The sequence below is a fragment of the Urocitellus parryii genome, chromosome 3, assembly GCF_045843805.1.
Source record: "Urocitellus parryii isolate mUroPar1 chromosome 3, mUroPar1.hap1, whole genome shotgun sequence".
Lineage (NCBI taxonomy): Eukaryota > Metazoa > Chordata > Mammalia > Rodentia > Sciuridae > Urocitellus > Urocitellus parryii.
The window spans coordinates 216,899,398-216,922,732 of record NC_135533.1 but is presented as its reverse complement, the minus strand read 5'-3'; the positions used below and the strand labels follow the sequence as shown (position 1 = coordinate 216,922,732).

General features: G+C 59.1%; 4 protein-coding genes across 12 annotated transcripts in view; 3 read left to right on the top strand and 1 right to left on the bottom strand.

Moving 5' to 3' along the window:
• Positions 1 to 10,731, top strand: part of Safb (scaffold attachment factor B) — a 30,068-nt gene extending 19,337 nt beyond the window's left edge. The window contains exons 10-21 of one of the 2 annotated variants that reach the window (XM_077796610.1): positions 422 to 571; positions 648 to 730; positions 973 to 1,112; positions 1,464 to 1,552; positions 3,390 to 3,496; positions 5,200 to 5,490; positions 6,286 to 6,423; positions 6,633 to 6,675; positions 9,234 to 9,349; positions 9,675 to 9,775; positions 10,077 to 10,143; positions 10,432 to 10,731. In XM_077796610.1, coding sequence (XP_077652736.1) covers positions 422 to 571; positions 648 to 730; positions 973 to 1,112; positions 1,464 to 1,552; positions 3,390 to 3,496; positions 5,200 to 5,490; positions 6,286 to 6,423; positions 6,633 to 6,675; positions 9,234 to 9,349; positions 9,675 to 9,775; positions 10,077 to 10,143; positions 10,432 to 10,561 — 1,455 coding nt within the window. In that variant the 3' untranslated portion in view covers positions 10,562 to 10,731. Of the gene's footprint in view, positions 1 to 421; positions 572 to 647; positions 731 to 972; positions 1,113 to 1,463; positions 1,553 to 3,389; positions 3,497 to 5,199; positions 5,491 to 6,285; positions 6,424 to 6,632; positions 6,676 to 9,233; positions 9,350 to 9,668; positions 9,776 to 10,076; positions 10,144 to 10,431 lie in introns of both variants that reach the window. The other variant, XM_077796609.1, reaches the window with a different exon arrangement.
• Positions 10,732 to 14,687: 3,956 nt separating this feature from the next.
• Positions 14,688 to 16,373, bottom strand: Micos13 (mitochondrial contact site and cristae organizing system subunit 13). Its single transcript, XM_026404369.2, has 4 exons — positions 16,268 to 16,373; positions 15,438 to 15,615; positions 15,253 to 15,304; positions 14,688 to 14,910 (listed from the first exon to the last, which is right to left on the bottom strand). Exons 1-4 carry the CDS (start codon positions 16,294 to 16,296, stop codon positions 14,813 to 14,815), a joined length of 357 nt encoding a protein of 118 aa, XP_026260154.1. The 5' UTR covers positions 16,297 to 16,373; the 3' UTR covers positions 14,688 to 14,812.
• A 313-nt stretch (positions 16,374 to 16,686) lies between these two features.
• On the top strand, positions 16,687 to 21,047 carry Hsd11b1l (hydroxysteroid 11-beta dehydrogenase 1 like). 8 transcript variants are annotated; one of them, XM_026404382.2, is made up of 9 exons: positions 16,687 to 16,918; positions 17,483 to 17,544; positions 18,604 to 18,718; positions 18,796 to 18,932; positions 19,436 to 19,547; positions 19,882 to 19,973; positions 20,254 to 20,347; positions 20,490 to 20,655; positions 20,736 to 21,047. In XM_026404382.2, exons 3-9 carry the CDS (start codon positions 18,646 to 18,648, stop codon positions 20,926 to 20,928), a joined length of 867 nt encoding a protein of 288 aa, XP_026260167.1. In that variant the 5' UTR covers positions 16,687 to 16,918; positions 17,483 to 17,544; positions 18,604 to 18,645; the 3' UTR covers positions 20,929 to 21,047. The 8 variants fall into 8 exon arrangements, with proteins under 8 accessions (XP_026260167.1, XP_026260169.1, XP_026260163.1 ...); XM_077796608.1 differs by lacking the exon at positions 16,687 to 16,918 and adding an exon at positions 16,936 to 17,015; XM_026404384.2 differs by lacking the exon at positions 17,483 to 17,544.
• A 1,291-nt stretch (positions 21,048 to 22,338) lies between these two features.
• Positions 22,339 to 23,270, top strand: Rpl36 (ribosomal protein L36). The gene is made up of 4 exons (XM_026404388.2): positions 22,339 to 22,438; positions 22,610 to 22,704; positions 22,932 to 23,066; positions 23,144 to 23,270. Exons 2-4 carry the CDS (start codon positions 22,612 to 22,614, stop codon positions 23,231 to 23,233), a joined length of 318 nt encoding a protein of 105 aa, XP_026260173.1. The 5' UTR covers positions 22,339 to 22,438; positions 22,610 to 22,611; the 3' UTR covers positions 23,234 to 23,270.
• Positions 23,271 to 23,335: the final 65 nt, after the last annotated feature.

The following is a 23,335-nucleotide window of genomic DNA, read 5'->3' as shown; positions in this document are numbered from 1 at the left end:
GACTTTTTGCCCCATTGCCCATGTCCCTCTCCTAATTTGGCTGTACATTTAGGCTCATTTCCTCCCATATTTAAGCCACGTTAAAAGAGCACAGGCAGAATTTTGCTTTTTTTTCCCCTGGTGGTGCTGGGGGTTGAACCCAGGGCCTCGGGCAGGCGGGGCAGGCCCTCCACCAGCTGAGCTGTGTTCTCAGCCCTCAAGTTGGCACTTTTGTCTCCCCCTCCCTGTCCTCACCCTGCCTTCCTGGCCCTCCCAGGGAGCCCAGAGAACTGTGTGAGGAGGACCGAAGGCCTTTGAGGAACTGCAGGGAGATGGAGCTGTCCCTTCTCCGTGTGCCCGGTCCCCTGTGCTTTTGCTGCTGTGGTGTGGGGCCTGCCCTGCTGCGGGGTGTGTCCGAGTCATATTTGCTGCTTTCCTTCAGGTGGTGGGCGCCAAGGTCGTGACGAACGCCCGGAGTCCTGGTGCTCGCTGTTACGGTTTTGTCACGATGTCCACAGCAGAAGAGGCAACAAAATGCATCAGCCACCTGCACAAGACTGAGCTCCACGGGAAGATGATCTCCGTGGAGAAAGTGAGTGGCCGTTTTCTCCTGGGGTGCAGCAGTGTGAGGAGAGGAGGGGGCACTTGCACTTGATTCTTTTCTTCAGGCAAAAAATGAACCTGCTGGCAAGAAAGCCTCGGAAAAGAGAGACGGCGAAGGGCGGAAGGAGAAGGCGGGCACCAGTGACAGGTGTGCTCTTCCCTGGTAAACCAGCGGGCTGGGGCTGGCGAGGGCACCGCAGCTTGGCAGGCTGAGTGTCTGTGGCTCGACCACTGCGACCCGTGCCCCTGCATTTATTTGTATGGGGCCGGAAAGCTGGTGACACTGTCTTCGTTCTAGTCACTCGGTGCTCTTGCGAGGGCGCAGTCACAGCTGCTGTGTTTCCCTAACACCTGCTTTAACGGTGGCGTGTCTGGCGCTGTCACTTGCAGATCTGCAAACATTAAGAGGGAGGATAAGGCCGACAGAAAAGAAGACACCAAAAAGGGTGATGACGGAAGTGGAGAAAAGACTAAAGAGCCCGATGATCAGAAGCCTGGCCCCTCGGAGCGCTCTCGAGCCACCAAATCAGGTAGCCAGCCTGCCCAGCCATGTAGGAGCTTCCATCTTTCCTCTGTCACTAGCTGGTGTGACTTGTTGATTTGCTGTGATCAAGTGACACCACACACCAAGAGTCCTCCTGCATAGTGTGCAGTGTGGCGCTTCCTTCCTGAGGTGCTGCTTTTGTTTTGTTCTTTCTGGTTTTTTTTTTCTTTTTTGTAGTTGTTGATGGACTGTATGCTTTTATTTTATGTATTTTTATGTAGTGCTAAGGATCAAACCCAGGGCAGCACACATGCTGGCAGCCAGCGCTCTGCCCCTGAGCCGCAGCCCAGCCCCTAGGTGTGTTTCTCACCTCAGATGTCCTCCTCTGTTTCTATAGGAAGTCGGGGCACCGAGCGAACTGTGGTGATGGACAAATCCAAAGGTGTGCCTGTGATTAGTGTGAAGACATCTGGGTCCAAGGAGAGAGTGAGTCGGAATTTCCTCCTACCTGTAGTTGTTCGTGGTGTTTTGTTTTGTTTTACAGTTAACATTATTTCTGGGCATATTTTAGCAGATTCTTGAACTGTTCAATTGGAAAATAAGCTTTCTACCTTTACAAAAATATAGAATTTTTAAAAATAACTTTTTTGTAGTTGTAGATGGACAGAATGCCTTTATTTTATTTATTTTTATGTGGTCCTGAGGATGGAACCCACTACCTCATGCATGCTAGGCAAGCATTCTACCACTGAGCTACAGCTCCAGCCTCCCAAAAATGTAGAATTCATAAAGGAAAAAGGTGGAAAGGTTTTCTTCATACTCATTCCTGCTCTGACATCAGTTGTTGGTTTTTATTTATCTCCTAAAGCTGTCTTCAAAAGTAGAATCTGAGAGCAGTGGGCGTGTTTTGCATCGCAGCGGCTCTCCTCTGTGAGCCTGAGCCCTCACACAGATGCCTCTAGGCATGGGCTTATTCTTGGCCTGTCTTCTGGCAGAATGTTCCACAGGAGACAGAAACCAGAGTGTCTGTGTAGGTTCTCGGCCCAGGTACACTCTGGCTAACGGCGACCGCAGTGGTGAAGGCAGGACACCCAGGTCATGAGGGGATGATGACAACAGAGACAGGTCCCTATGCAGGTTGCTTCGGCAATCACGCCTGCCCCTGGGTCTCATGTGGTACAGTGAGAGTGCAGTGGTGTGTGTGTGTGGTTCCTACCCAGAGAAGCCCCCTGGAGCAGTGCTGTGCAGGATGTTAGGAGGCTGGTCGCGAGGGCCACCCTCTGCCTGGCATGAACCAAAATGATTACATCCCGAAGGGAAAGTAGATCTTTTAACTTAAGCTTTTGTCTGCAGACTTGGAACACTGAGTGACCAGAGACCCTTCTAAAGAGAGCAGTCATGGGCCTGCTCTGTCAGTCTGAGACACACAGAGGACGAGCTGGCTATGGTTTTGAGTGGTGCAGATCAGTTTTAAGCTGGCCTTTCAATATGGAAGCCCATGTTTTTTTTTGTAAATGTTATATCTTTTTACTTTTGTGTTATGATAATGATTGAAAGATGCAAAAGTAAAACTAATTCCTGCCAGGTACAGCGGCACACACCTGGGGAGGCTGAGACAAGGGGGTCACAAATTCAAGGCCACTCGGGGAAAATCAGATGTAATCTCAAAATAAAATCATTGTTTTAAAAGGCAGGGGATGGCTGGGTGCAGTGGCACACGCCTATAATCCAAGTGGCTTTGGAGGCTGCAGCAGGAGGGTTTCATGTTCAAAGTCAATTTCAGCAACTTTGCAAAACCCTGTCTCAAAAGATGAAGAAGACTGGGGACGTTGCTTAGTGATGATCGAGTGCCTCTGGGTTCTGGCCTCAGAACCACACACACACATTCCAGGGCTCAGATGGGTAGCTCTCATTAAAATGTTACACAAATAAGGAAGTTGTTAGGCATATTAGAATTGGCTGCATTTTTTAATTCACTGAATATTATGAATCTAGTGCAAAATTAAGAGATTTATTTTGGATGCATCAATTGATGTATAAAAATTCATTTTGATCTTAAATTTCTTCGTGAGAAATACTCGTTTTCATTCGGGCTCTGTCGGCTGGAGTCAGTAGATCATTGTTTGAAGAGTTTATGTCATGTTAGACATAGAGGGAAGCCTGTGACCTTCGAGGCACGAGATTTCTTTAGAGAGAATGCTTCCTTCTTACTGCTCATTCCAAATGAGTTCTTCCCTAGAGTCTGCATTCATTTTTGGACACAGATGCTCCTCCTTTTTTCTGTTGTCTTTTCTACCTTAACTTTTGTCCTTTGATAAACTAGGTCTCCAAAAGCCAGGATCGCAAGTCGGCCAGCAGAGAGAAACGGTCCGTTGTGTCCTTTGATAAGGTCAAAGAGCCTCGGAAGTCAAGAGATTCAGAGTCCCGGAGGTGAGTCATGGTCCAGGAACACTCACTGATGTGGCTGTCCCCAGACTGTGGTCATGCCCCTGTCCTGAGCGGACATCCTCAAAGTTCCCAGTGGGTGGAACGTTGCTTTAAGCCTTTTTGTTCTGTGGCTTTCTATTTGTGGATTTGCCGTGTGCTGGCTTTCAACTTCTGGCTGTTTTTCAAAGGATTTCATTCAAATCACCCATTTCTTCCCCAGAATTGTGGAAGGTAGCGAGGTGGTTAGGTGGCCTGCCTTCCTGTTGCGGTGATGCTGTTTTGCCGATAGTGTCACATTTGCCTCAGGAGCTGGGAAGGGAGGATCCAACAGTGAGCACATTCTTAACTGCGCCAAGGAAAACTGTGGGATAATGTTGGTCCCCCAGGGTTGTCGTTCTGTGTTGTATTGAGCAGTTAAAAAATGAATAAAAGGCCGGCAGGGAAAGGGGTGGGCACAAGAGCAGGGAGTTTCTGCCCTGTCCCTGGAGGTTTTCTGGTGGGCAGTGAAGCAGGTGCCTTTACCTGTTTATCTGGCAAACTAATCAACGGAAGAGACCTTTATGACTGGAAAGTCACGTGAAAAGAGCAGCATTTCCCACCAGTGAAGGGGGACTCGGTGTTGAGGTCCTTCACCAGCGGGAAGGAGGACTTGCCCCGGTCAGAGTTGTGCATCTGCACCGTGGAAATCGAGAGTCAGGACGTGCGCGGAGGAGGGACGGCCACATGAGGAGAATAAGAAGTCAGAATAACGGGGCCACCAGAGAAAAGGAGAGTCCTCGCAGGGCAGCAGGGTTTCCTGCCTTGAAACGCAGGGAGTGCTGCTCAGCCTCACCAGGGGTCAGAGAGGTGGATGGTGGCAGCGCCGGAGACCTTTTGTTGTTTTCTGTCATGTCCTTGGTGTCAGTGTAGGGCTGAGGTGTGAAGAGGTGGTATTTCTGCCAGGGCAAGGAGGGGCGGACACGTGCCACAGAGCCCTCCAGGTCCACGTGATCCACTGCTCCTTGTCACCTCTAGGGGACCCACGCACAGGGAAGGGTGAACGAGGGGTCAGGGTTGTGCCGTTTGGGGCCTTGCTTTGGCAGACCACACCTTATTGCACACAGGGTGGCCTGCTTCCCCTGAGAGTGTCGTCCATCCATAGAGGCGACCCATGGTGGGGTGAGATGTGTTCAAAGTACACAAAACGAAGCCTGGGTGGTATTTTTCTGCCAGTGTAGGTGTGGGTCACCTTTATTGCAGAGACTAGCACCAGAAGGAAATGCACTAACACATCACCATGTCCCTGCCAGAAGCAGACAGTGGGCTGTCCTCCTGAGCAGGCCCCATCCTCGGTTTTGGGTTGCTGCAGAAATAGGAGGTGTGGGCATGAGAGTCCATTCTGCCTTTAGCCCCATTTCACACGGACTAATCAGGCTGGTGGCAAATGGTGTCACATGTTGAACTTCAGGAAATGTTTAAGAAATGAGGCCAGTTCATAGGACAGCTGGCCTCTCCTGTCCTACACCTGTGCTCCCTCTTCCGTGGCTGGGGTGGACAGGGCTGGGAGTGGAATCCTTGGGCTCTTGCTGCGCTTCACCAGCCCCTTGTGGCCAGCACCTCTCCCGCTGCTTCTCATGCATCCTGGAGTGTGAGTGGGAGCCGTGGCCCTGGGTGTGCCCGAGACCCCCTGGGGTGCCATACACTCCAGCCCTGCTGTCCTGCCACAGGGAGCGCGAGCGCAGCGAGCGGGAACAGCGCCTGCAGGCTCAGTGGGAGCGTGAGGAGCGGGAGCGGCTGGAGATCGCCCGCGAGCGGCTGGCCTTCCATCGGCACCGCCTGGAGCGGGAGCGCATGGAGCGGGAGAGGCTGGAGCGAGAGCGCATGCACGTGGAGCAGGAGCGCCGGCGTGAGCAGGAGCGCATCCACCGAGAGCGTGAGGAGCTACGGCGCCAGCAGGAGTTGCGCTATGAGCAAGAGCGGCGGCCGGCAGTGAGGAGGCCCTACGACCTTGATGGCCGGTGAGCTTGGCCACCTGGGTGTCCTGGTGTGACGTGTGGCATTGGCCACCAGAGTCATGGAGGCCCGCAATCTTGTTCCAAAAGGAAGCCCGGGTCTGGGCTTCTACTCAGCTTGCCTCCTGGCTTCAGCGGGGTGCCCTGGTGGTTTGGCTCAGCAGAGATGGCGCTGGGTCCAGGCATCAGGTCCAAGCCCAGGCGCAGGAGGGGTGCGCAGTCCTCCAGGTCGCGCACGAGGAGGAGCACCGGGAGGCAGCCAGGGACCCAGAAACGCCTCCCTTGAGGTCCACACAGGCCTCTGTCTTCCACTGGATAGGTTAAAGGGAACCCATGTGCCATCCAGTGCCACTCTCATCAAGGGCCTTCTCAGCTGCCATCGGTCTCTGCGCCTTTGTCTAAGAGAGGAGTCTGCTTTAGCCACCGCTGAGTGACTAATTCGTCAGTGGGTTTCTCGGGGCCTCTTTGAGAGGCAGCAAGTCAGCTTTAGGCTAGAAGCAACGGCAGAGTCTCCTGAAAGGGCTCTGGAGAACAGAGGTCTTCCTGGTTTCCCCACAGTGGCATTGGGTTGGGTTCCCAGGGTCACCTGTGACAGTCCTCCTGATGGCTGCCCTGCTGAGAAAACGAGCGCCCTCTGCACGCAGGCAGCACAGCCCTTCTTCTCTCCCAGCCCAGGCAGCCAAGAATACTGTGTGGGAGACGCTCAGGATGTGACGGGGACGGGACCGTGGGGCTTAATTCCAGCTCCACAGGGCTGTCATTGGGAAGGCCTCTTTCCATCCTGTCCTGCACCCCTCACAGGCGGGACGATGCCTATTGGCCAGAAGCCAAGCGGGCCGCTCTGGATGAGCGCTACCACTCTGATTTCAACCGCCAGGACCGATTCCATGACTTCGACCACAGGGACCGGGGCCGCTACCCCAACCACTCCGTGGACAGGTCAGTGTGGCCCTGTTGCCCCTTCTTGGTGGTGTGGGTGTTTTCCCCTCTGGTCATTCACTGGCCTTCCTTGACCCAGGCACCCACATGACCCATCACTTTGTATCCAGAGCAGCTCATGCTCCAGCCACTCCACCTGGGGTCTGGGTGGCCCCTTCTGGTTAGCAAGCTTCTTTTCCTCATGGATTGGTTTAAACTGTCTCTTTCAGGAGAGAAGGTTCCAGGTCAATGATGGGAGAAAGAGAAGGACAGGTAAGTCAGAGCGACAGTGTACCCACAGTTCCCATGGAGTCCAGTCCCTTCCCCGCTGCAGAACCCCCCTCCCACTTGAGACCTAGTGGACCTGCTGGGCTTAGTCGGGACGTCTCCAAACCATCACCTCAAGGCCTTTTGTGGCTGTTGCCGAGGCTCCCTAGGCTGGAGGCCTGGCAGGCCAACCTGTGCTGCTGAAAAGTGCAGAGCCGCGCAGTAGCACTTCCTGTTGCAAGGTCCTCTGCCCCATGGGCCTGGGGAGGCAGCAGCCACTGCGTCTACTCCCAGGGCACACTCGGACAGCTCGGGCTGCCACTAAGCCTTGGAAACAGCCAAGTCTTCGGTCCGTACTTGTTCTTTTTGCAGGTTTATCCCATTAGAAAAATAAACTGGGGGCGGGGGCGCTGACTCTAACCCCAGCAACTAGGAGGCTGAGGTAGGAGGACCACAATTTCAAGGCCAGCCTCAGCAACTCAGTAAGGTCCCAAGACCTCAAAAAACATAGGGGTCTGGGGATGTGGCTCTGGGTAAAATCCCCTGGGTTCAATCCCTGGTACAAATAAAAAAGGAAAAGAAAAAAATTAATGTGGGATCCTTAAGAGAAAACAAGCTGTGAACCGAAAGAAGTGTTGGCAAAAGACACGTCTAGTAAAGGACTGTTACCAAATCACACAAAGGACTCTTAAAATGCCCAGTCCCAAGAGGAGAGAGCGCGCAGTCATCTCAGTTCTGTCGGCTTCTAGGTGGAGAATTCCCACCAGGGCCCTGCACCTTGGGGCGCTTTACTGGAAGAAATGGGGGAAGGGGGAGTTCAGGAGGTGCTTATGGCAGAGGAGATGCCCTGCGAGTTGTGTCTCTTCCCATGGCGTGTTCTTGACAGAGCTGTGCCTCGCTGTCCCATCTTGTCCCCTCTTTGGTGTCTCAGCATGACTGAGGACAGCTAGCCTCCTGGCTTACACTGGGGTGTCCTTACAGGATTACTTCCTCTTGGTTCCTGGGGGTAAACCTTCTGTGCAACAGCACCACAAGCTGGTCTTCTGATTTCCCCGGGACAGCTAGAACACAGTGGCCACACATCCACACTCTGGAATCTAGACAGAACCGGGTCACATTCTGGTGACACCCTATCTGCCGAGTCTGTTCCTCTGGCTACAGAATGGGGGTGATTATTCCTCCCACATAAGGCAGAGGATTTAGGCGAGGTGTTGCGCACACCTTGTCGTACGTGTGGATAGTTCCCATTGGTCATGACCAGCTGCTTTCCGTGGGGTTAGTAGACGACGTCCTCCCGAAACTGACAGTGTTTCTCACATGCCCAGGCCTGCAGAAGGGAGCAGTGCTGCCCTAGCAGCATGGGGTGGTGTTTGGCTCCCAAGAAAAGGTCACAGAAAGAGAAAACTAGTTCAGAACTTGGGCTGTTGTTGAGCTCTTAGGGGGTTTGGTTGGACAAAAAAAAAATACTGGTTTGATTTTAAAATTGCAGGAGAAGTGGAAATGGCTAAATAGTAGAGAAGTAGGTCTCAACAGTAAGTCTTTTACTTTGTAGTAAATGATTTGTCCACTTTCGCGCCTTAAAACTTAAGGTTATTGAGTCAGGTGCAGTGGCCCACATCCGTAATCTCAGCAGCTTGGGAGGCTGAGGCAGGAGGATCCCACATTCAAGACCAGCCTCAGCAACTTTGTGAGACCCTATTTCAAAATGAAAATAAGTGGGGGGTGTGGCTCAGCAGGTACGTGCCCCTGGTGTAGGTAGGTAGATATGTTGATAAAACGTCATTCAAATGTTTTCTCAAAAATTCAGTGAAGCTGTCTAAGCTGTGGGCTGGTGCGTGTGTTGTGATCAGTGTGTCCTGGGGGTCGCCTAGGGAGGGAGCAGTGTTTTCTGGAGCCCGTGTTGGAAGCTGTCCTTGACTGTGGCAGGACGCACCGTGGGTGTGCCCTGGCTTGTCCACGGTGAAGCCCCTGGTCTCGGCTTGTTGAGGCTCTGGGAGATGAGGCCAGGAGAGTGGCGGGGATTGCCCCTGTGCCTTGGCACACACTGGTTAGGGCCCCTCTGGTGCCGCCGTGCCCGTAACATTTTCCTGGGTAGCCACCATGATCGTGAAATAAGGAAAGGGGCGCGTGGCTGTTACCTCCTCCGCTGGGAGGAGGGCACTTGGAGAAAGGAAGGTGCAGCCACGGTGCCCGGGGATGAAGGGGGAGGCCTGGGAGAGCTGGTGAGTGTCCTCTTCACCTCTTCGACTGCTCTGGGTGCTGGGCAGTCACCAGGCCTCTGCTCAGAGTCCTTTGGAGAACTCTGGCGTCCTGCTTGGGGGACCTCGGCCTGCCGTCACCAGTCGCTCTTTCCTTCAGCCACAACCCGGGCCACGGCTTTTCTGGCCTGTGGAGATGAGGGGGTGCAGCTGTGTGGGGTGAGTGAGGTGGCCCTGCGCACCTGCGAGCCCCCCCGGGCAGGGGCCTGGGTAATGCCCTTGTCATCACCAGCTTTGTCGCCCATAAGGCCTTGGGCGGAGTTGATGACCAAAGCTTTCCTCTCGTCCTCTCTCTCTGATGTCCAGCATTACCCTGAGCGCCACGGAGGTCCGGAGCGCCATGGCCGCGACTCCCGCGATGGGTGGGGCTATGGCTCTGACAAGAGAATGAGCGAAGGCCGAGGGCTGCCCCCTCCCCCCAGGTTTGTTCCCCCTGCTCTGCCTGTCCCGGGCCTCTCAGTTGGCAAGACAGACCTGTCTCGCCAGGGCCACTCAGTCACTGGGGTGAGCCACCAGGTGGAGAGGGCCAGGCCCAGGCAGCTGGCCGTAGTTCAGGGAGCCCCAGAGCCCACTGAGCAGCTGCCGGCTGAACCCATGTCCTTCCTGCGGCTCCTGGGACACAGGGATGGGAACGCCCCCAGCTGAGAGGACAACGCTGGACCCACTCTCAGCGTCCACCTCCGCCATTAGGGTGGAAGCCAGAGAAGGGGACACTCCAGATCAGAGATCTCTTTTTCCAAGGGGCAGACGTGACTGGGGGGATCATGGCCGAAGACTAGAGGATGACCGGGCCTGGCAGGGAGCTGCTGACGGGGGCATGATAGACCGGGACCACAAGCGGTGGCAAGGTAAGGAGTGACTTGGTGGGTGGAGACCCGGGACAGGGAGGAGAGCGCCTGCCCTGGGGCTCCGGCCCCTCAGGCCACCTGGAGCTGGCGGTTGGAGGTGCTCTGGGGGTCTGGATAGGCACTGTGCAGGGGGTGTCCGAGGTCCTCCCCACCTGACGCAGTGAGGGCGCGGGGACTGCCAGCTCCTGGCTACGCAGGTGCCTCAGTGGTGAGGCCTGGAGGGCGGGGGAAGCGGGAGGAGTGGAGGCCCCGAGTGCTGTAGCACCGATGCCCGTGTGACCTCGCTCGGCCTTTCTTCCAGGTGGTGAGAGGAGCATGTCTGGTCACTCGGGGCCTGGCCACATGATGAACCGGGGCGGCATGTCAGGGTAAGGTGGTGGTCGGTGACACTTGAGACTCTTGCTGGGATGCTCCACCTGTTCCTTCTCTGCATGATGGCTTGCCAGGGTGACAATTTAAAATCCCCAGCTAGCCCCCTTGCCTTCTGAGTGGGACACCAGGTCAGAGGGCTGCGGCTCAGGAGGGGCTCAGGCGGGGTTGGGCAGTCGCAGGGGGCCTACCCTTCCTGGGCCCACCAGTCCCAGGACAGAGTGGGGCTTGGGAACGGCCACGGCCTGTGGGAGGGCTCCAGACCCGAGATCCTGACTTCTTCCTAGGCGAGGCAGCTTTGCCCCAGGCGGGGCCTCCCGGGGCCACGTGATCCCGCGTGGAGGGATGCAGGGCGGGTTCGGAGGACAGAGCCGGGGCAGCAGGCCCAGCGATGCCCGCTTCACTCGCCGCTACTAAGTAATTTGAATCCTGTGTTCCTGTCACGTGGCCAGAGTATGTTCTGTTAGGAGTTCTCTTAAACCGTGTACAAACCATTTTTTTTATCTGCTGCCATATTGTAGCTCAATACAATGTGAATTGTTTTTTGTTTTTTGTTTTGTTTTTTGTAATAAAGGTGTTTCTGTTCACATGCCCTTTACTCATTTATAAAGTGTGGCTTCTGTTTCTGCCAGTGAAGGGCAGGGGGTGGGGCTGTGGGGCCGAGGGACTTGCCAAAGCCCATGCAGAGGTGCAGGGCTCACAGGGTCGGCAGGGCCATCTTGTCCCTCCCTCGCCCAGGCTCAGCGGTTTTGGTGACTGAGCTCCATCCCTGGCAGCCATGCCAGGAACCCGCCCAGATCCAGGCAGGTGGGACTTGGCCGCCTGCCCAGGAAAGGAATAAGCAAATGACATTGAAAACATGAATTTAACGCAGTTTAATCCAGCTGGGGAGGAGCGTCTGAGTTACTTGGGCACCAATCCTCCAGAAGTAGGTCCAGCTGACAGAAACGCCAGGGGGTGGCCTGCTGTCACCCAGCACAGCTGGTGGTAGTGTCGAGTTTCCAGTGTCCGTGGGAGGGAGCTCAGGGAGCCTTAAATTGGAAAGGGGAGCGGCGAGACAGGGTGCTGGGCCACCACAACACACCTGGGTGGCTGAACACAGCTGTGCCACCAAGTGTCTCCAGTAGAGATGCACCTGGCAGCGCTTGTACCTGTGAGTCCCACTGTGTGCGTTGCTGGGTCGCGGTGTCCCAGCTGTGTCTACTGACCCTGTTGGTGTTAGAGAACCACTGGAAGGGCATCGGCTGCTCTGTGGTGCCATGAAGTCCCATCCCGAGGACACGGTACACAGCCACCTCTGGTGAGGGAAGGCCTCCTCCTGTGGCTCACCTGCACGGGGCTGGTGCTGTGGACACTGAGCTCCCTGCAGGCCACGCCCACGGGGTTTACAAGCCGCTCTCCAGGGGAACTGGGCAGCACCAAACAACCCACAGAGACCTTTTTCTTTGGGTCCTGTGACGGCTCCTCTGACCTTAAGGGTCCGCGGAAAGAGCGAGCCAGTGCTGAGGAGAAGCCATTCAAATGAGGCTGGGGTCAGGATTCAGGGGGCCGAGTCTGGCTTCGCGATGTCTGCTGTCAGCAGGTTGACTGACATCTAGGAAGGCCACCCCCAAGGGCAGAGCAAGAGAAGGGGACACCCAAAGTGTCTCCATGGAACATTCTGTCCCAAACAGGGCAAGGGGTAACATCACCAAGGAACAGGTGGGCGAAGCTCTGTCCATGGGCAGCACACCTACGTCTGAAGACGTGCCCTCAGCTTCCTGAACTGGGGCAACGTCCAGGTCCCTATGCAGTGACTGGTCAAAGCCTCTTGCTCCAGGATGTTAGGCGGGAATCGTCAGAGTGGCATTTGGCCAGAGTGGCCCCCCGGCGGAGGGGTCAGTGCACTTGAAGGCAGGGGACCCTCTGGACCTGCCTGCTTTGGAAGAGCTCAGACAGCAGAGGGCCAGCCTGAGTGCACAGGCTGTGGAGAAGGCTACACCAGCAGCAGGCGGCGGCCGTGCGGGACACACCTGGAGCTGCAAGGTGGCGAGCCCTTTGGCCCAGCCTGGGCCTGACAGGAAGCAGCAGAGGCAAGGACGACAGTGGGGCTCGCCTCATTCTGGGTCCCCTCATCTCCAAAGCACTGGTGGCTCTGCCAACAGCCACTGGCTCCAGTGAAGAAGGTGGTCGTGTGGACGTCAACAGGAAGTCCAGGCGGGCGGCTCCGTGAAGACTGTCCCACTTTCTATTTATTTTGGTGCCGAGGAGGATCAAACGCAGGGGCACTCGACCACTGAGCACACATCCCCAGCCCTGTTTGTCCTTGATTTAGAGACAGGGCTCATTGAGTTGCTTAGCACCTCACTTTTTGCTGAGGCTGGCTTTGATCCTCCTGCCTCAGCCTCCCCAGCAGCAGGGATGACAGGCATGCGCCACCCTCTCCCTTGCACCAGGTCCTATCCATTTTTTTATCTTGAGACAGGGTCTTGCTAAATTGCTAGGGCTTCACTAAATTGCTGAGACTAGCCTCAAATCTGCAATCCTCCTGTCTCAGCCTAACCTAACCCTAAGTCCCCTCACGGCCTTCCTTTGAATACCCAGGCAGTGTGCATTTGCTGGAAGCAGAACTCAGCTATGATTTTTTGGTGGGCGGGAACACAAGGACGACGGGCCCACCTGCGGGTGAGCACCCACCACATCCTCAGCCTCCAGTTCAAACAGGGTGGCCTTGATTACAGGCGGCCCCTCCTGGTGCCTGTGCTGGTGGTCCCCCACCCACTGCTGCCTCTCACCTTCTCACGATAAGGGGAGCCCCGAGGACCCCAGCCTTCAGCCTTTGGCAGGGGCTCCAGCCCTGCCTGGCTGGCGGGCGTCCACGCCTGCCCCCTGGAACCCCAGCCTGCACACGTGGCCCAGGGCACACTGGACCACCAGAGTGCCCGAGCTGTTGGACTCGGCGGCTTGGATGGGGGTGAAGGGCCCACAGGGGCCATCAGCGGCCTCCAAAGGCTGGTCAGCTTTCCCATCAGCTCTGCTGGGGACTCGCATCACAGGGGGGGCGGGAAGGGAAAAAACAGGGGAATGACATTGTTCTACTGCGTGCAGGCACAAATACCTAACACATGCCACCAGTATGTCCAACTATGGCGCACCAATAAAAAAATACGTGGTGGGGGGTCAGCACTGGGCCCCTAACAGCTGTGACACAGGGCAGGAGCACCTTGGCGAGTCCCCTCCTGGCCAGGCTTCCTCCCCCTCTGTGACAGCCACTGAACTCTGGGGCCACCTGAAGCAATGGCTGCCACCTGGCACAACCCAGGCATCTTGAGCACCAGGCCAGGCCCCAGCAGATCCTGGTCAAACACCAGGACACCTTGGGTGTGAGGTATGCGATGTGGCTCACCGCCTGGGCTGCAAGTGACAGGAGGTTTTGCATTTGGCCAGGCAGGTCCCGTCATTGGTAGAACAGGCCTGGGAGCCTGTCCCTTCCCAGGGCTGCTGGAAGGGCTTGGTAGACAGGCCGGGCAGGGCATGGGTTTCTTCCTCCACAGCACCAGGGGACGGGGATCCTCGCCAATCCCCCTCATTCCACCCTCACCAAGGGCTATCAAGGACAAGAGGGGCACAAGGAGCCATGTGGCTTCCCAATGAGGAAGTGAGGGAGTCCCCATTCCTGGGTCTCAGTGGCACAGGACCTATGGGATGCCCGTCCCCTGCCCAGGCATTCCCAGCCACACCCTGCCCTGTTCCCCACTCAGGCCAGTCAGACAGCCTGGAGAGCTGCCCAGTCCTCTGCTCCCTTCACCTCTAATATCTGTCCCCTGCTGAGCTCTCTCGCCTGCTCCCCGAAACTCCTAGGAATGGGGATCCTGCTCCCTGTCCTGGCACAGCATCCTGGGAAGGAATCCGACTCCCACCCAGGCTGTCTCCTCCCAGGGAAACTGCTCTCTGGATTCCTGACACTGATTCCTTGCCGTCACGAGCCATGGGGACACACTCTGTGGCTGGGTACCAGGGGCTTCCCAGGAGCCTTAGACAGACCCACCTTGCTGGAGCTTCCGTCCTGTGGGGGCACAGAGCACAGGCAGCCAACACAGTGTCCCCAGGAACAAGGGAGACTTGGGAGAGGAGGCAGGGCCTGGGTTCTGGTGGACGTCCCTCAGGCACAGGGCCCACAGGCCTGGGCGCTCAGGAATTACCAGGTTGTCAGAGAGAGAGTGGCTGACGGTGGTGGCCAGGAGACCAGGACTGGACTAGGACCCAAGGGGCTAAGCAAGCGAATCAGTGGCCTTGGGGCTCCTGTGGGTGGCATGTGGGTGCTCACTGACTGAGCCCCTTAGACTGATTCCCTAGGCTCAGTCAGCCGGGATCATGAAGCCCCTGCACAGGCTCGACCTTCCTGACCAGGACCAGCTGTCCACCGTGACGCCCCACATCAGGTTGACAGTCCATGACAGCAAAGGAGTAAACCAGCTTGAGAACAAGGTCCAGCCTCAAGGAACCACTAGGAGGAGCCAGAAGCTCAGGCCCAACCGTGACCCCGGCAGCACACAGGTGGCAGAACAGTTCTGAAGTCCTTTATTGGGCCAGCAAGGCTGGGAGCTGCCCTTGGCGTGGGGTCCCAGTCGGGAATCGGGAGCCCCCGGCACCCTGCCCAGGTCCGCAGGTGGACAGCCTCTGCAACTCCTACTTGATGTGCTCCTTCACGTACTCCCAGCCCTCCCTGGAGTACTCCTGGGCCTTGGAGGGAACCGCAGACAGCAGGGACATCACCTTGATGATGCCTGAGGGGGCGGGGGGGGGGGGGGAGGCCGCTGTGAGGCTCCAGCCCCTAGCCTCAGCCGCGCCCCAGGGAAGCCCCAAACTTGCAACAGGCAACTGAAGCAGATGCAGGGCAGGGCCTGGCTCAGTGTGGCCCTGGCCACCTGCCCCCATTCTACCAGGCAACAGCCCCGCCCTCCCGGGAGGCTCTACCCCCCTCCATTTCCCCAGAATCCCCACCCCTTCGCCTCTTTTAGATCCATGGGAGACAGGAGGAAGGATGACAGGAAAGAAGGGCCAGGAAGCCAGGAGGGGAGCCATGTTGGGGTGCCATGGGCCACACTCTGCAGAGGCACAGGGCCTACCTGAATTCCAGGACTCGCGGATGGGAAAGTTGATCTTTGGAGGGGCTGGGAGCTGGGGGAAAAAGGAGCAGAGCCTGGGGAACAGGGAAGGGCTCTGCCTCCCAGCAGCCCCAGGCATGCAGAGGACACCAAGCCAGGCTGGAGGACTGAGGCCACCCCAGAGCCACACGCACTCCCAGCCGTACCTGTGGTATCTGCAGGCCTGTCTGCCGGGACACGTACTGGCTGAACTGGTGCAAGGCAGGGGGCACCACCTCCTCGGCCTTCCGCAGGGCGGCCTCACTCTTGTCACTGGACCCCAGCAGATCCTGGTCATACACCAGGTAGGTGGCACCACCAGCCACACTGCCTTTGAGGAGGAACCTGCCGCAGGGAAAGGAGCTCACTGTGTACTGCTGGCCACCCACGAGGAATGTGACCCTCCTGGGGGGTTCCCAGTCCAGATGACACTCATGTGGCCTGACAGCTAGCTGGGGAAACGAAGGGCACCCTGAGAGCCCAAAGGTGCTACAGCACTGAGTTCTCACTGCACAAAGCAGAGCCACTCAGGGCCACTGCAACTGGAAAATGAGGCAGGAAAATGGTCACTGGGGTTATTCAAGGTCCCTCAGAGTGCAAGGGACAGTGAAGACTTGAGACACCTAACCTGTCGGGAGCCTTCCTGCCCAGGGTGGGCTCTCGGCGGGCAAGCCGCTGGTTTTTTTCTAAGTGTCGCAGGGCGCTTCCCGTATGTCACTCGCTGCTTTGGGAGCATTAACCTCGGGACAAACGCGAACGGTAGGATTCCCTGGGCACTCCCGTTTCACAGACGCGGCAGCTGAAGCTTGGAGAGCTCTCGGGCAAGTGAGCCGAGCGACCAGGGATCGCCAGGAGGAAGCGGGAGGCGACCGCGACCCGGCGAGGCCCGTCCCAAAGAGTCCGATTCCCTACGTCGGCCAGGGAGAGGGGACTGACACCTCGGAGAACCGGCCGAGTAGGAGCCCGCAGGAGGGGGCCCGCCCGAAGCCCCACGCACCTCATCACCGACCACACTCGCGACACCATGGTCGCTCCGTTCCGCGCGCAAGGACACTGCACTCGCCCGCCGCTTCCGGTCTCGGTGCCGCACAGGCCTCTGGGAAGCGTAGTCCTCCTCGTCTGCCGCAAAGCCCTCTGGGAGTGGTGTCTTGTTTCGCCTCAGGCTCCTCCGCAGGGGCCTCTGGGAAATTCAGGACTCGTCCGCCGCACAGCTCTCTGGGAAATGTAGTGCGGCCGGACCCAGGGGTAAGAGGCCTCAGGGGTCTGGAGTGAAGCCTGAGGTGACCCAGAAAGATGTCGAATCACGAGGGATCCCGAGCCGGCGCAAATGACTGGAAGAGCACGTCTAGAAAGCGGTCGTCACGGCAACGCGAGGCTAGTTCGAGAGAGGCGGGCCCGTAGCACGTGACCGGGCTCGGGGCGGCGGCGAGCGGGAGAGCCCGGCGGAGGCCGTTGCCTGGCAACGCCGGGGCGCGGAGTCCCGCTCACGTCCCCTCCCATAGGAGGTGGGCTCGAAGTCACGTGGCCCCGCCCTACGGGAGGGGGCGCGGTCGGGGTCCGGCCGAGCGCCGCCGGGAAGGTAGGCCCGAGGGTCGTTCACGCCCGGACCCCGGCCCCGCTGGCGGCGGGGAAACTGAGGCCCGAGGGGGTGAGTGCGCGGCTGGGGACACGCAGGGGTCTCACGCCCCCCTGTCCCGGCGGGAAGCGAGGCCGGGCGCGGTCGCGGCGCCCGTGCGTTCTGCCAGGTCTGGTGCCCCTTCCGCCCGCTGCGTCCCGGCTGCCAGGCCCCCGTCTCCACCCGCCACCGGCCCGCCTGCCTGTCCCTCTGCACCCGCCTCCTTTGCTGGACCAGGGGTGGGAGGAGCCCCTCGGGGCGCTTCGTGCCCAGTCCCTGGGAGTGAGACGTGGAAGCGCGTGTCGGGCTTGGTGGCCCTGGCTGGGACGGCTGGGGGATCCGCTCCTCTGAGCACCCAAAGGTGCAGAGATAGGCGGTGGGGTGATGGGTGGGCAGCGCCAGACCCGCGTGGCCCGTGGTGAGGGCTTTGGGCCCTCTGGGGCAGGGGGAGCCCTGGACAGGCTTGCAGCTGCAAGGGGCTCGGCCAGGATGCCTTCCAGAGACCCCTCTGGCTGGCTCCAGGGGGCGGGAAATTAGGGAGAGGAGCGGAGATCCGGTTCCCCCAACCCATCATCCCGCCGCTCCCCGCCCTCGCAGCTTCTGGATTTGTGAAGACCCCCGTCCTTGTCCCGTGGACTTCAGAGGACAGCAACCCCAAGGTTGGATGGGCTTGTGGGAGACCGTGGTCCCCAGAACGTGAGGAATCTGGCTTGTTGCCCTCTTCCTCCTTCTCCCCCACACTGAAGGCATGTCTTCACCCCATGAGGGGCACTTCTGTGTCCACCCATCCCCAAGTGTCCAGCCCTCTGGTGTCTCCAGACAGACCTGTCTCTCTGGACTCCTCCAGCTCTTGCCTATCCATTCCCCATAGCACTCCATGTCAACCTAGGGTCTACTGAGCACATGTTGTATACCTGGCATGGCTTTGGGTACTGAGGACCAACAGCCAGGTGCAGTGGACCATACCTCTAATCAGTGGCTCAGGACCCCGAGGCAGGAGGCTGGCGAGCTCAAGGCAGCCCAGGAACTTAGCGAGGCCCTGAGCCATGCAGTGAGACCCTGGCTCAGAGAGGGGAACATCAAAGGGCTGGGGCTGGGGCTCAGTACCAAAAACCAACCAGCCCTACAGGGAGGAACACAGAAGCCGTTGTCGCTCTTCTTCCTGCCCTCAAGGTGTGACCCTCTGGGGGGAGAGGGGGCAGTGAACACAGGAACGTGCTTCCAGGCCAGGACAAGTGCGGAGGTGGGGAGGAAGACGGGGTCAGGGAGGGGGCGGCTGCAGCAGCTCTAGGGAGGCGGCTCAGGGTAGGGCATCTCTACAGGAGGTCACTCTTGTGCTGAGACTTGAAAGAAGCAAGAGGCCGATGGCAGTGCCAGCACAGGGGTCCTGAGGCAGGGTGGCGCCTGGCTGTGGCCGGTTTGGGGAACCGAGAAGAGGCTAGTGGAGTGGAGCAGAGGGGAGAAGGATCCTGTCCACACAGCTTTTTGGTCATCAGGATTCTGGCTTTTGTCCTCAATGAAAGAGTCATCAAAGGGGAGGGAAGCTGCGATCTGCCTGTTGGGTGGCTTTGAGAAGTGGGGTCACTGAAAAGTGTCCCGAGTTCAGGTGGAGGATAGTGGGGGGCTGGACCTAGTGGTCGCCATGGAGGGGGAGAGGAGGGGCAGGTCCAGGGCCACAGTGTTACCAGATGCTCATCAAATGAAGGCCCACCAAACAGGTGTGGCTGCGGCCAGCCCCTCCCGGCTCAGGCCCCCAGGCCATGAAGGTGCTGCTCCTCACGGGGCTGGGGGCCCTGTTCTCCGCCTACTACTGGGACGACAACTTTGAGCCAGGTGAGCGCCCAGGGTGTGGGGAGGGAGGAATCCCGCCGGCTCTGCCCTGCCCCTGCCTGACCCCCTGCTCACTGCAGCCCGTCTCCAGGGAGCCCGCGTGCTGCTGACCGGGGCTGCGGGCGGCGCTGGTGTTGGTGAGGAGCTGGCCTATCACTACGCCCGCCTGGGCTCCCACCTGGTGCTCACTGCCCAGGCCGAGGCCCTCCTGCAGAAGGTGAGCCACCCCATTTCCAGATGGATGGCTGGGGGCTTGTGAGGAGAAAGAAGACCTAAGTTTGAACTTCTGTAATGGGCTTCCTCGGGAAAGTCGCCTAACCTCTCTGAGCCAGTTTCCTTATTTGCAAAATGGAGACACAGACCTTCCCTTGGGTTCTGGGTTGCGCTGAGCACAGTGAAGGAGTGGAAAGCAGGAAGTGCCCTTCAGGAAGGCCTTGCTGATGGCCAGGGTCTCCAACCCAAAGGCCAGGGGCCCTCCTTAGCAACAGCTGTTAGTGCTTGGGGGGATGCCCGAGAGAAGCCGGAAATCAACGTGTGTGGAGCCCCCGGGGACTTGGGTGTTGGTGCGCGGCTCTTTTTAGCCGCAGTGTGAAGCCTTGAGAAGGATGCCCTTGGGACCTGAGCTCAGAATAGAGGCGGGGCTTCAGGTGGGATCCTCCGTGTGGCCGGCAGGGGGGGCGGCTGGGGAGGAGAGGCCCACGGGCAGCTCTGGCCCCCCAGGTGGTGGGGAACTGCCGGAAGCTGGGCGCCCCCAAGGTCTTCTACATCGCCGCGGACATGGCCTCCCCCGAGGCGCCCGAGCGCGTGGTGCAGTTTGCGCTGGACAAGCTGGGTGAGGGGCGGGGCCTGGAGTCTGGAGCAGGGTACCCTGGCCTGAGCCTCAGGGTCGGCGGAACTGGGGTGGGGTGCCGTGGGGGCGGGTGTCTGGGGCCTGGGGCGCAGCCGGGGATGGAGGCTCACCACTAGGGGGCGAGGCCCACTCCCAGGGGCGAAAACTTGCCGGACGCCAGGAGAGAAATGCTTTGGTCTCCCGGGTGGGGGGTGCTACCTGCCGCGAGGACCTCGGCGCTCCGGACAGAACCCCACCCGGGGCGGGGCGGGGATTCGTACAGCCCAGCGGGCAGGGCCTCGGGCCAGCCCTGCGCTGACCAGCATTTCTGGGCCAGGGGGTCTGGACTACCTCGTGCTGAACCACCTCGGCGGCCTTCCGGCCGGCATGCAAGCCCGCAGCGCCCAGGCCACGCACTGGCTCGTGCAGGTGCTCCCCGAAACCAGCGGCCCTGCCCCTTCTCGCCCTGCCCTCCTCCCGAGCGCACCCATCCCAGCCCAGGGCTCCGCCCCGCGTGCAAAGGCGCTCCTCCCTCCTCGGCTCCTCCCGGGGGACGTCCGGGCCCCGTCCCTTTGGGTCCTAGGCTCCGCCCCTCCTGGCCTTGGCTCCGCCCTAGTATGGAGCCCGTACCCCTCCACCTGTGTCCTCGGGCCCCGCCCGTCGGGCCGGGCCCCGCCTCTGCCCTGTGACTCGCCGTCGCCGCCTGCAGGTGAACTTCCTGAGTTATGTGCAACTGACTAAGTTGGCGCTGCCCAGCCTGACTGACAGCAAGGGCTCGCTGGTGGTGGTGTCCACGTTGCTCGGTGCGTGAATGTGGCTCTAGCTCTTGGGGGAGGGGCTTGGAGAGGACGGGCTTCGTGCGGGAGAAGCGGAGGGGCGGGACTGCTCCCTGGAAGAAGAGGAGCATCTTGTGGCCCCTCAGCAGCTGCCCTCCTGCGCCCCTAGGCCGTGTGCCCGTGTCCTTCTCCACCCCCTACTCAGCGGCCAAGTTCGCGTTGGACAGCTTCTTCGGCTCCCTGCGGAGGGAGCTGGATGTTCAGGACGTGAATGTGGCCATCACCATGTGCGTCCTGGGCCTCCGGGATCCGGCCTCCACTGTGGAGGGAGTCAGGTGAGGCCTGGGTGTGAGCAGGGAACCATCGGTTGCATGCCGTGGGAACCCACCGCAGTCCCTACCATCTCCCTCCCTAGGGGCTTCATGAGAGCCAAGGCGTCCCCGGGACCCAAGGCGGCCCTGGCTGTGATCCGAGGTGGTGCTACACGAGCCTCCTGTGTCTTCTACCCGTGGCGCTTGCACCTGCTCTGTCTGCTGCGAGGCTGGCTGCCGCACCCGAGGGCCTGGTTCATTCGCCAGGACCTCAACATCTCTGCAGTTGCAGCCTGAGTCCCCTGGGGCTCCTGTCTTCCCAGACGGGGGGGTACCATCCAGCTGTTCCTGGAGTCGGGACACTAACAAAGACACCTCCGAGAGGGTGGCCGGAGTCCAAGATGGAGTCATCAGGGCAAAAGCCAAACAGAATATCTGCGGGCACCTGGAAACAAACTGCAGGTGTTCGGCACCCCCTCAGTCTTGGAAGGCAGCAGCCCAGACTTGGGGTTCTTGGAGGTCACTGGTGACATGTGATCATTGCTTCCACTGTGCAAATAAGAAACAGTCTCCAGAAAAGTGATGCTCCCTCCCCAGGTCGCCTGAGGTGGATGCCCTGAGTCACCTCTGGGAGCCTCTGAGTCTCAGTTGATTTCCACTATTCCAACTGGGAGCATTTCCCACCCCCAGCTAGGGTCTCTGGTACTCTTGACACCTGCGGTCCACCTGATGGCCAGGTGGGAAGAAGAGGAGAAGAGCATATTCTGGGCTAGACTCAGCCTCCCGTTTCATAATAAAAGGTCTTCCCTTGCTTATGTACATATATCTATTACTCAAATTCCTTTTGCCTTCCGGAGCCGGGAGAGGGGCTAGAACTATCAACCTGTTTTGTAGGTGGAGAAATGGAGACAGACAGGATGGGCTCCCCTCAGGAAGTCAGTGGGAGAGGCAGGGGCACTGATGGACCTGCAGGACTTGGTTGCAGCGTCAGCAATAGTGTAACCGGGCCCCACGCCCTTGAGGTCAAGGATCTTGGGCCTCGCTGTTGGAGTTTGGTCTTACAGTTGTTCCCATTCTGAGGATGACGCTGTAGCTTAGGCAGGTTGGGCTAATGAGGGCCACAGCTGCACATCTGTCAATTAAAAACGGACGCTCCTCAAAATGGAAAGCCAGTGCTGCTGGTCTAAAGCAATTGTAAAAAATAACTGGCATGGATACAATGTTACAAAAAGCTGCTACTGTGGGCTGTCCAGGGCTCTGTCCAAGAAAGACTGTCCTCGTCACACCAGTCCCAAACTGAGGCTGTCTCTTAGAGACAAGTAAGATTGACAGAAGAAGGGGTAAAAGGGGCGCGGAAATCAGAACTTCCAGATCTTGTTGTTTCCACCACCTGATTCAAGGTTGTTCAGCAGGCATCCCTCGGCCTGGCATCATCCCAGCACGACCTTACGTCACGTCAAATGCCACCAGGAGGCACTGTGACCACTCCCTTCATGAAATCAATAAACCCGTTGATGGAGGTTTTTTCGTGCCACCTTACATATGGAAAAACTGGGGGGCCTGGGAGGTGAGGTTGCTATGTCCGGGTTAACCAACAGGCTGCAGCTTCGAACTCTGCGGCCTTTGAGGCACCACCACCACGTCCGCTGGTCCCGGGGTCAACGCGCATGCTCAGGGAGCCTCCGGACGCCAGGGGGCGCGCGCGTTGTTCTTGCCTCTCTGGTCTGCGCCTCCAGCAGCGAGTAGATATCCCAGAGTTCCGTGTGGCGCCGGCCCTTCCGCTCCGGGAGCCATTGGAGAGCAGCAGGTGAGTTCGTTCGCGCCTGACTCTTCATCCTTCGCCATCCGGGCCCCCAGGCCCGCTGGGCGGGTTGGAGGGTGGCTGGGCCCGGCGAGCGTGCCCGAGGAAGCCGCGGCGCGGGGTGGCGGGCGCCTTGCCGGGACTCACCCCAGCCCTTCTCCCCATCGCCTCCCGCAGCCATGGCTCTGCGCTACCCCATGGCCGTAGGCCTCAACAAGGGCCACAAGGTGACCAAGAACGTGAGCAAGCCGAGGCACAGCCGCCGCCGAGGGGTGAGTGCTGGGAGCGGCGGGGCCTTCCGGGCAGAGGCGCGAGCCCTGGCGGACCGCGTCGGCGCGAGGCTCGGGTGTGTGCCGCGGGCATGGGCCCTGGGCCGGGGACCGCCGTCCCGTGTCGCGATACTGTGGACGGCAGCCGGGGGCAGGCAGGCTGAGGGCTGGAGTGCAGGGGCCGGGTGCGCCCCGGCCCGGCCCCGCCCTGACGGCCGCCCTGCCCCCAGCGCCTGACCAAGCACACCAAGTTCGTGCGGGACATGATCCGCGAGGTGTGTGGCTTCGCCCCCTACGAGCGTCGGGCCATGGAGCTGCTCAAGGTCTCCAAGGACAAACGGGCCCTCAAGTTCATCAAGAAAAGGGTAGGTGGGCTGCTAACGGGGGTGCGCCGCGAGGGGCCCCGGGGCGCAGGCTGATGGGTGGCCTTCTTGCCGCACAGGTGGGAACACACATCCGGGCCAAGAGGAAGCGAGAGGAGCTGAGCAACGTCCTGGCCGCCATGAGAAAGGCAGCTGCCAAGAAGGACTGAGCCCCCTTTCCTCAATAAACCATCCCAGAAAACCATGGCTCCTGCGTCCTGGTGTGGGGGGTCGTCTGCTGGGGACAGACATGCCCTGGGGGCAGGCAGCTG